The following is a 12058-nucleotide window of genomic DNA, read 5'->3' as shown; positions in this document are numbered from 1 at the left end:
TCCAGTAAAAACATTAAAAAGATTGAAACATTTTTTCCTCCAAAAAGCCCATTGTTTTAAACAATACTTATTATCTTAAGTTATTGGATTCAAGCTTAAATTATTAAGATGATTTTCCATTTCAATCTGTTTTTATAGGTTGGCAAAATAAGAAATTTGAGTTCGTAAAATCTTCATAACTGTTATAAAATTATAACAGCACACATGTACTGCAACAGCAGATAAGGCTAATTTTAATTACCATTTCTGACACAGATTGTTATATTAAAATTGCCTGTTTCATGAGAGGAAGTTAATAAGCCAAACCTGTAAATAATTGTAAATTACAGTCAGGGAAAGAGATAATACTGCATCAAAAGACCGATGGTGAGTAATACAAGTTTCATACAATCATATCCAAAGAACCAATTAGAAGTTTAAGAAATATAGTATCTTCTGGCAGATGGTTGTCTCAGAAATGGCCTGTAAGCACAGAGTCAGATTAAATCAAAAGGCTAAGATTTAATTCAGTATTTAACACCAATCCATAGCTTGGTGATCAGGAGCACCCCTCTGGATTCTTGCATTCCTCTCCCCTTCTCCTCTGATGTGCTGCTTCTCTGGACCACCAACCACAGTTCACTGCAATATCCAAACTGTCATGCTGCGATTAGTGCCATGTCTCCAAATCTTATTTTGAAACCACAGTGGGTTTGCAAACCATCGTTTGGAGGCTACAAACTAATCACAGCTTGCCAGTTTGGATGTTATGGTGAAATATGGTTAGCACGAGCTAGGAAGTGAAGGAGGGAGACAACATGTGAGAATAAAGAATATGCAAGCTTGCACTAGATGTATTTGATCACCAAATCATGATTTGGAGTTATGTCAGAATTGAGCCACGTGCAATCAAGAAGTATGGCTTTCAAGTTACGTTCCAGGGAAAAATACCAAGTCCTTTGGTAAGATGATCAGTAAATGGTGGCTCTGGTCCTCTGAACGAAAGCTCGTCTACCATTATTAATCTTCCACAGCAATGTGTAACCATTGTTTTGGGGTAGGGTTGATGTCTTTTTTATTGCTCCTATATCTTTAACAGCAGCCGGACACATGGAAAATTGAGGCGGTAAAGCTTTTCCGTTACCTTTATTGTGTTGTATAAAAAGCTTCCTTTGCTAAATTTCTGTATGTCAAGCTGCTGTTAAATGCACCAGAGCAAGACCAATTAAACAGTGGAAATTCTGTCTGGGTACATTTTAGGCTGCCTCTCTGTTAATGCACAGTAATAGTGGACTGTACAGGGCTCCTGGACCACAGCATTAAGAACACATCATACAATGTCTCCTCAAATCCTCCAACATATTTATACAGGGTTCCGTGGTGGATCCATAAGGGTTGCATAGCAGCTATACTGATGTGGAAAGGATTTCCTGAGGGCAGAAAGTTTGAAACTTAATTCTATAGACTGGCCTAGTTTGCACATAACACCTAGTTAAAGTTTATTCAATTATATTTAACAACCCTATCCAGTGGCTTTACTACAATGGGTTATACTCCACACTGTGTGAACAGTTTCGCTCACACAATGGGACTTTCCTCTCCTCTCCTCACATGCCCCAAAAATCTGATTTCGAGGGTCCTGCATCCCTCTGAAAAAGATTTTAAGGCAGCACGGAGGGTAGTGCAGGTAGTGATTTATGTGAAATGACCCAGCCTGACTCCTGCTTGTCAGTTTTTATTTATTTATTTATTTATCTATCTATCAATCAATCAATCAATCATTTGATTTATATCCCACCCTTCGTCCTAGCAGGAGACCAGGGCAGCAAACAAAAACACTAAAAACACTTTAAACATCATAAAAACAGACTTTAAAATACATTAAAACAAAACATCCTTAAAAGCATTTTTTTTTTAAAAAAGCTTTCAAGACTTGTTTTTAAAAAAGGTTAAAAACATTGGTTTTTAAAAAAAAGTTTTAAAAACATATTAAAAAGCAATTCGAACAGACGCAAGACTTGTCTGCATTATTAGCCAATAAGTGAAGTCAGGACTGTGATTGCTAATTGTTTAGAAACCAGGCAATCTGGGTTCCTAAAGAGGGGCTGTGTTGCCTTTCCTTTTAGTCCACTTTTCCAGCTTCTTTTTTCTGCTCCGTGGAATCTCCACAGTTTGCCCCTGCTTTTTCATTAGCAACCAGGATGTATCTTTCCTGCGCTGGATTTGCCTGAGATCAGATACTGTTCAGAAATTATTTCCTGAAAATGCTACTACACAATAGGTGTGGGTGAATGTTAAAGAATCTCCCTCCCCCAAAAGACAACTGTGAAAACTTTGCAAAAAGGCTTAGGCAGGTCTCCTGCTTTGCAGGAGCTGAAGACTATGGACTCACTAAGAATTTACCATATAGTTAACCTACAGTACAATGGTATACATGTCTACTCAGAAGTAAGTCTCTGTGTTTTATGGGGCTTTCTTCCAGGTAGGTGGGTGCAGGATGGCAGGCTAGGTTTTGAGTTAGGGTTGGCATTGGGGGAAAACAGGGTCCTTGTGCCTTAAACAACTGTATAGCAGGCAGAAATTCAACAGGTCAATCCTTTTCTATTATGGAAATAGCTTCACCATGACTATTCTCTGTGTGTTTTCCCATGCCCCCATGGCAGCCATATTGTGACAGGTGACCCCAGCAGTCCCTCAAAATTTGAAATGTGTCCTCTGGTCCAAAAAGGTCATTGACCCGTTTCTAGAACAACAGTATATATAAATTAAAAGATAGGCCATAAGGGAAAAAAAGAATTAAGTAAGAATATCTATCCAGTAATCAACAAAGTACTAGCACAGGCGGGCCCCGCTTATACGGCCAGTTCCATTCTGGACTGCCGCCGTAAAGCAGAAATCGCCATAAAGTGGAACCCATTGAGTATAATGGGGCGTGTCGCGCGAAAATGACGCAAAATGCTGCAAAAGTGCAAAAACGGCTTTAAAACAGGGAATTTCCCCTAATTGAAAGCTGCCGCATTAGCGGAACACCGGAATGCAAAGCACCAGTAAGCGGGGCCCTACTGTACAGAGAAGCTGTATTTAGTATGTCCAGTTAGAGTCAATTATATTTAGAAGCAATCACAATTTTTCTACAAAACTACTATTAAATTTGGGATTAGCTATAGTGTTTAGTTGATCAGAGATCTATCCATAGTAGCTAATTCCCATATCATCCTCTGCTACTGCTGCTACTAAAAAAGGGGCAATCAGTTCTTTTCCAATTCATAGTATTGCTTTCTTGTCCGTAAAACCCAGTAAGACTATAATAGGATCAAAAGGCAATATATACACTGTAAGTTACTTTATGTGGGAAAGTACTTTTGTCAAATATTTATTTAATAAATAAATAAATAACCAAATTGCAGCAGAACGGAAACAGCACAAATACAGACTGGAATGGATATCACTACCTTATTACATCCCTACCCTCTAGTAATGAATATGTGTCTGTTTTGCCATATCTTTTCTAGCTATATAATACCCACAGGAAAGAACATTGTGGATGCTCCCTGTTTCATGAAGAGATTCAGTAGTTTTGTTCCAAGTTTGGGCGAATTTTAAATAAAGCATTGTTGAAAAATGTAATCAGTAGTAGCTTGCATTGCCCAAGCAGAAACCTGAATCTGCTCTGATTCCAGTGTAGATATAGAATGTACCTCCTTAGCATAGAACTCTGGAATTCACATCTTATAGCAGCCACAGACTCAGCGTTGCAAGCAAGCCTCAGTCTCCCCTTTGTCAAACAGGAAAAAACGTGGCATACTTCATAGTTGTTGTTCAGATGTAGGAAAGGTCAACAAGATTATGAAAAGCTTTGGGCGTGGACAAACTACGGCACAGCTGTTTCTATGAAGGAGGAGACTTAGCTGGCATACCTTTTACCTAAGCAGATAAAAGGCACTTTGTACCACAGGAGCTGTTTGAGCAAGCAGAGAAATAACTGAATCCAACAGGACCCCGAAACTGTGAACCTGAACCTTACAGGAGGAATGCAGCTTTATACTGAATACAGTGAACACCACCTGTAGAGGGAGCTGAATCAGCCACCAACAATCTCTCTCTCTTGATTGAGCTTCAGTTTATTATCCAGCCATTACTGACTCTGGGCACTTGTTCGGCACCTGCACTGTGCCACCCAGGAGATGTGAAATGGATGTTGTTTATCCTTGGCAAAATGGTGACACATTCAGTGGAGACTTAGTTTTAAAAAAACAGCAACACACCCCTACAGTCACAACAGCCTTGTGCAGATATAACATTTCCCCATCTCTTAACAGTGGTTAAGGGCACAGCTGAAGGTAACCAGAGCTAGGGCATTCTCCATGGCAGTACCCACTCCTGCAATGTCTTGTCAAGTGAGATGTGTCAGGCTCCATCACAGCATAGTTTTAGGCAGCTGGTAGAGATGTGGTTGTTTGAAAAGGCCCTTGGACTGATTGTTTTTATGTCTGGTCCTTGGCTGTGTTGAAATTATTACTATTAGCATTTATGTATTGTATTACCAGGCTTAACTGGAGGTTTGTTTGATATCTGAAATATTGTTTTAATATTTGCTTTGACTTGTCAGCTGCCAAGAGTTCTTCAGAAGGTAGGTGAGATACAAGGTGTTTTATTAAAAAGCAAGGTAGCAGGAGTGCCCTGCCAACTCACACTCTGCTTCCTCTTCCCTTCTACAGTATATTCTTTCTCGCGTCCTGTTTTCAGCATTAATTGGGTTCTATAAGCCAGCTCTAAGCACTGCTTTCAAACTAACAGTTAGCATCAGTGTTGGCAGATGTGTAACACGATAGCACTGTTAATGCTGAAAAGGAAAGAGAGGAGAAGAATTTGAGCAAGAGAGAGGAGAACAGAGAGTTTGCGGATGCAGAATCATATTGCGCAGTTGCTTTGAAAACACACAATATTGTATTAATTAAAATAAGATTGCATGATTAGCCTCAGCAGCAGCTTTCAAATCAAAGCATGTAATGGTTACTTAGTTTTATACCCTCCTGAGAATTGGGAGGGGGAGGGAAGCCTCTTTTCACCTGCAAAGTAATATTACCCACTAGCCTTTAGACACTTGAATCCCTCTAGGGATTTTTGACTATAACCTTACTTACAAGTGGCAAGATAAAAGTCAAAACACTTCTTATTTTGTCAAACTAATTGTACACTCATAACAGGAAGCTCATGCATCAATAAGGTATGTAACAATAAGTATCTCAAAGGATGGAAAGCAGAGTTAGCTTGGAAGAACATCTGACCTCTTAAGAATGTATTTCTTTTTCAGAACTGAGATCAGTATTTTACAATGCAACTCCCACCTGAAATAGCCTGGAAAAGGGCTTTCAAAACCCTGCAGCCTTTGAATGAACTGATCATCGTCTATTTTCAGGAGAAAAGAACATTGTACAAACACAAAGGCAGAAGAATTTAAGTCCATGTAAAGTCCTCTTTAGATACAAAAAGGTCACCAACTTCACTCAGTAGCACTACTGTGCATTAATGAAGCCTTCAGTGTTCGGAAACAAAAAGGGAGGCTGCATTAGGCTGCAATCCAATTGTATTTATTTGCTAGTAATAGCATACCTACCTTTTTCTGTGCTTTCTATTCTATGTTCAAAGGGTGGGGGGAGGAAGAAGGATAAGCCAAAGAGGGCTTTTAGAGAGCCATTCCGCTTGCTAAACTTTTAACCATAGTGTGTGGGTGTGTGTTTTAAAAAATGGCAACCACCTCCCCTACATAAAAGGTAATTACTGTGCACACAGGTGCATTCACACACACAATGTAGGTAATGCATTTCTATACATCATGAAAGTTAATCCAACATGCAGGATCCCACGGCTGAGTTTGTGACACAGCCACATACAGTATAAAAATTAAGAAACATGAGCAACAAAGTGTTGATGTAGTCAGGAGCAGGTGCAACCCACCTTTTCATTTTACTGGGGATAACATGGCTACTCATCCAGCACAAAAAATTATTTAAGCACTGCTTTCAAACTAACAGACAGTTATAAATTGCTTAATCATTCGTATTTCTAAGTGGTGTACATAAAAACAAGCCATAAATAAAATGAAACAGTAAAATGATCACATAACAATAATAACAACAATAATAATTTATATCCCACCCTCCCATTATTATTATTATTATTATTATTATTATTATTATTATTATTATTATTATTATTATTATTATTATTATTAAAATTTATGTCCCACCCTCCCAGTAGGAGCCCAGAGTGGCAAACAAAAACACTAAAGACACTCTAAAACATCATAAAAACAGACTTTAGAATATATTAAAGCAAAACATCTTATGTCCAGCCGAGGCTGATTTGACAGCTATGGCTGTTCCTGGACCAGGATAGTCTGGCCTCAGTTGTTCATGCTCTGGTGACTACATGTCCAGACTACTGTAATGTGCTATATACAGGGCTGCCCTTGAAGACAGTCCTGAGGTTACATCTAGTGTAGAATGCTGCTGTAGAATGCTAGTGTAGAATGCTAGTGGAGCAGCCTGATGGGACCATGTGCCATTGGGCCCAATTCAAGATGTTAGTACTACTATAGAGCTTTAGCTCTAAATGACTTGGGAACCAAGTATCTAAAAGAGCACCTTCGCCAATGTCAAACATCTCAGATCTTACAATCAGCAGGCAAGGCCTTATTGGTGGTGCCACCACTGGGAGTTGTCTGGTTGGTGTTAACCCATGACAGGGTCTTTTCAGTAGTGGCTCCCCATTTGTGGAATGCCCTCCCCAATGTGGTACACCGGTCTCTGTCACTATTGACTTTCAGGAGGAATTTGAAAACATTCCCGTTTACCCAGGCATTTGGTGGCTGAAGGGGACTTCTCCTGGCAATTAGGAGATCACTGGATAAAAAAATGTTTTTTTTAGAATGCTTTTCTTCTTTGTTGTTGTTAACCTGTTTTCTTGTGTTTACTGCCCTAGGTTCCCTTGAGAAGAAGGCTGAGATATAAATTCAACAAATAAATAAACATTAGAGGGAAATGTGTATAAAAATGAATATATTAGTGAAAACAACATACAAAAATGCACTATATTTGGAGAAATTGCTTGCAAAAATATGTACACTAGTGAAAATTGCATACAAAATGGATTTATTAGGAGAACTTCTCACTAAAATGATGAAGAATTTTCATTGCTGCAGAAATGTGGAGAACTGAATTTAACACTGCAAAAACTCAATTTGACGGAGCCTTCTATCCCCATCTGCAGCTCTTAGCACACACAGTTACATGTGGAGCCTCTCCCCTCCCCAAGGTCACTACTTAGTCTCCCTCTTTCTTCATCTACCCTAATTGTCTGGGATTTTGCATATCTGTATGCTTAGCCTTTTGCATATCTGTACGTTGCTATAGCTTCCACTCCAACGTACCTTGCACGCCTCCTGCGGAATGCAGTGCCTTAGCCTACCAACTAGTCAATCTATAGTGATAACTAATGACTGCATGCAAGCAGTTTGGACATGACAGAAACACAGATAACAAAACTGTGAAAATAGTCATAATAATTGCACTTCATTTTCAAATCAACATTCAGAGAAAAGAGGATTAACATATAAAAAAAAATGATGGGGCGAAGAACCACAACACTATAAAAGATTCCTGGAACTCTACCAAGAGGGTGCAGAATAAAGATAAAGAAAATATTACAAACTTAGAGTTCCTGGACCTCTAAAATGAACTGATATACAAAGTAGACAGTACCTGAGGTATGATTGAAATTTTCTTCCTCAAGTCATGAAGTCCTAGTTCTGATGTCATATACTTATCAATCCAAATTCTTCCTTGAGGCTCAGCCAACCGGAAAAGAGCAGCTATTAGAGAGCTCTTTCCAGCTCCTGTTCTTCCCACAATTCCAACCTGAAAGAAAAAACACACACACACACAGCTAAGCCAGTTTTGACAAATAGACCATTTTTTTAAAGTGCTGTTCATAATTATCATGCATGTTTTTGTCCTTGTTGTGCAAGATTTACAAGCCAGATACTAAAAGACAAGGCAACAAAATAAGATCACTATAAATAAACATTATTTTTAAACTGTACCAGTAATATCTGAAAACACTCAAGCAGTATAAACTACTGTCATATAGGCCCAAAGATTTCAGCCTCTCTTTCTCCAATGGGATATGGATAAAACAAAAGGCTTCCCCTTAATAAGATCTGGCATCTATTTCATTTAGTAAGATTTCCATCCCTTCCCTTAAGGCATAACTGTCTTGGCTCAGCTGTTAAAATTGATCTTAAACTTTAATGCAATTTTATATTTGTTTCTAAATTTACTGTTGCCTACCCTAAACCCTTCAGGGATGGGGTGGCCTATAAAACATTATTAACAATTTCTTTATCTAATCTAACCTCAGAGCAAGTCTCTTGGGTTGGTCATTGGTTTTTCCATTGTAAAAATGGGAAACTGAGACTACAAAAATATTAGCCCAAGACCTCATATTCGGAATATGATGCCAGTTATTTCAGGTACAAAGTCCACTATACCAGCCAGACCACCTCAGAGGTCCAGAGAGGTCCAGTCTACTTCTAGTTTTTAAGGCCTCTAGCCATAATGAACAATAAAAAATAACACATGAAAACAAAGTAAGGCATCCTAAAAAGTGTGGCTTGTTTATATAATAGTCTAATAATGTACATCAGAACTGATATATTTTTATTAATATTTATGAAGATTTTAACTCTTTGACAAAATCTATTAACAGTTAGCCAAAAAAACCATGTCTTTCACCAAATCACATCTTTTATTTGCTTAAATTTGCAGGTCTACGCTTTGACAGTGCGTCACATTTTGGTCCAATGAGCATTAAAATAACTTTTGAAATTTAGCAAACACCAAATGTCGAAGTGTCTATCAGGGCTGGTTCTAAAGGACGACCAGGTGGGGGACTGATCCGAGGGCCCCTGGAGATACAGCGGTCCCTGAGGGGCCCCTCCGCTCACCTTCTACGGGCAGCAGCTTCTGCCTGCCCGCCATTCCCTTGCCCCACCTACCTGTCTCCCTTAATGAAGATGGCAGCCGAGGTTTCCCTAAGGTTCTGAAGCCCCTGATGCCATCTTGGTTGATGGCAAAGATGTGCGCGCGTAGCACACACGCAAGTCATCAACCAAGATGGCAGCGGAGGCTTCATCCCCTTAGGGAAACCGTGGCCGCCATCTTGGTTAATGGCAGTGCTAAAAGACAGGCGACAGGTAGGTGAGGGGCGGGGGGGGCATGCACACACACACACGTGCACACACACACACCAGGGGCTGGGGGAAGCTGATGCCCAAGGGCCCCGGCATGCCTGGGGCCGGCCCTGGTGTCTACATCTGAGGCCCCTTTTGAGCTTGAGGCCCAGGCCAAATGGCTTTCCTGCCATTCCCCCCAGCCATACTGATTGGTATGATACCAGCACAGGCTTGATTTCTAGTTCTGCTACAGGGCCAGACCTGAATTAGTCGAATTACACATGCTCATTGGTTAAAACAGTACACATGTTTATAATGCAATTTAGGTTTTACTGATAAATGTTAGTCATTAACATTAAACAATTTTGGGAGAGCTTTCACCAAATACTGATAATTATACTGAAAATAAAAGCAGAATCCCATTTCATAATAAAAAATCTAAGCAAATTGCTAATAATAAAAATGAGTTTAAAATAATTTTAAAATAATAGGCAATGCTAATTGAGGTAACAGGGATACAAAGAATCATTTTCCAGTGTACAATACAATTTCAGTGTAATCCCTGAACTATGTGCCATGGGAATCACAGTAACTCTGTGAGCCCACGTACCCACACCCAAAGACTGTCTGTTGTGTCACAATATGAGTTACTGCCCTGGTCCAGTGTTGCACTGAAAGCAGGACTTTGGGGAAGTTGTTCAGAGCCCCACTCAGCAGAATGAGCTGGAGGATCCCCAACTGGAGCACGGCTAGATTACCACAGTTCCATTGCTCATGCCAGCCATGACGGAATGGGGACAGGCAAAAGCCTGCTCTGGGCTGCGCCAGTCTGGAACTGGCATAATGACCAATGCTAGAATTCCTTTTCCATTAATTTGGTATCATTGCAGATTGGATTTTTATGTAGTGATTTTCTATGATGATTTTTGGAAATTGATTTAAAAAAACTAAAATATTGATATTAATTTCAATATTTTATTGATATTTTCTTCAATTTATCAATATTTCCTTTATTTTATCAACATTTCCTTTCAAAATATTGATATTAATATATTTTTTTCTGAGGGGGAAAAAGGAACAGTAAAAGCAGTGGCTTGCTGACAAAGAATGAACTCAAATTGATACCAGCCTGTTAGGTTGATGAAATGCTTTTGAACGGGTACTGGTCAACAGATCCCGTCCCTAGCCAGGACTGGACCCAATGCTCACCAATGATGGCAGTGAGGCTGGCTAAGGATCCAGTGGCTGTGAGGCTGGCTCAGCCCGAAAATGGGGGGTTTTCGGGGAGAGGTTTTCTGCAGGCTGTTAGTGGTGGGAAGCCCATTGGCAGTACTTCCACCTGCACTTTTGGCAGGCAGAACGTGTCGCTCAGCAGCATCAGAGTGATGCTAGTCACTCCATGAGCTGAGGCCAGTGAAACTGTTCTGCACTGGGTGGATGGAGACTGTGCATTCTCCCCTCAACCTGGCAGATAGGGTGTTTTGATTGAGCCCTAGGTCTAGAATCTAAAATTACCTTAATGCACCACTGGTCTAAGCATGGCCCTCTTATCACCCTTCACTTGGGACAACTAATTCTGCCTCCCTTTCTGCATTAGGTGTCAATGAATAATTCAAGAAAGCAAATAATCAAACAGCCTTTTGGAGTGCACTTTTGTGTGTGTATACACACATACACACACACACGTACATACATACAAAAGCACACATGCACACACACAAAGTGCACTCCAAAAGGCTGTTTGATCATTTGCTTTCCTTCCGGAATTGTATCTTGGAGAAATCTAACAGGCTACAGACCCTTACACACCCTCCCCTGTACTTTTCAGTAGGCGAAGGTAAACAGTTGAAACCAGGGGATTTTGCGTATAGTCTCCTCAACCCTGTCAGGCAAACGCCTCTTGGAAACAATGATTTTGCTGGTCTTTCAAATTTGCTGCTGGAAAGGAAAGCAGTTATTTAAAAATACACATGAACATTTGAAAAACCTCATTCCCTCTTGCTGAGATTTTAAATGGAATAGGAAGAGAGAGGTGCTGTGACTTCTGAAAGAGAGTGACTTCCTCAGAAGCAAAGATGAGAATTAAAAAGCTGAATAATAATTTTTAAAAAAAAGAACAAGAAGGTAAAACTGTGCAGAATTTGGTCTAAGAACAAAAGAGTTCAAGTATTTCCTCTGATGTCACTGATGTACAGTAGTACATTAGCAGCATAGAAACACTTTATAAACATTGATACTTAAAATAAAAATGCAGCTGCAATGTTCATTGTCAACAATTCTTCTTTCAGGCTGGCATCCAGTGAAAAGAAACACACATGTCAAAAGAACAGCTTAGCATTTGGGCTAAATTGTCTGCTAACAGTAACAGCGAATTTAGGACAGTGCAAGTAATTTTTGCTGGCTTTATAAAATCACTTTTAAAAGCAAAACAAAACAAAACACAGATTAACAAAATTTTGTTCAACACACCGTTCCTGCCAAAATTGTAATCGGAAGTGTATCTATCAATTCTGCTCAAGAAAGTAGGTCTACTTGAAAGAACCAAGGGAAGAGCTACTAAACTATGGACTCTGCCCTTGTTATGGACAAGGTTACATGTACAAAAGATGGAACCCATAATTAGCTGTCCATTTGGCTACTATTGTCTGGCAGAGATAAGACTATCCTCACAACTGATCTGCTGCTGCAGTCATAGATGCCTCCATTGTGTAAGAGCAACTGTCCTGCTTCTGATTCTTTGAGGAAGCCACACAACTCTATTTGTGTTTGTTGGCTCACAGATTCCAAGCCTCTTGAAGAATCACCAGAAAGGCTGAGTTTTTTATGTAGCATGAAGTCACTATA

The 12058-nt window shown here is 39.7% G+C and overlaps 1 protein-coding gene across 3 annotated transcripts in view; it reads right to left on the bottom strand.

The window, feature by feature from the left end:
• Window positions 1–12058, bottom strand: part of ABCC4 (ATP binding cassette subfamily C member 4 (PEL blood group)) — a 205346-nt gene that overhangs the window by 38876 nt on the left and 154412 nt on the right. For all 3 annotated transcript variants that reach the window (XM_061630098.1, XM_061630099.1, XM_061630100.1), the window contains one exon: window positions 7743–7898. In XM_061630098.1, coding sequence (XP_061486082.1) covers window positions 7743–7898 — 156 coding nt within the window. The remainder of the gene's footprint in view (window positions 1–7742; window positions 7899–12058) is intronic.

This window comes from Rhineura floridana, chromosome 5 (assembly GCF_030035675.1).
Source record: "Rhineura floridana isolate rRhiFlo1 chromosome 5, rRhiFlo1.hap2, whole genome shotgun sequence".
NCBI classification, from domain to species: domain Eukaryota; kingdom Metazoa; phylum Chordata; class Lepidosauria; order Squamata; family Rhineuridae; genus Rhineura; species Rhineura floridana.
The sequence above is the reverse complement of the archived record's forward strand: the minus strand, read 5'-3'. Positions and strand labels throughout refer to the sequence as shown.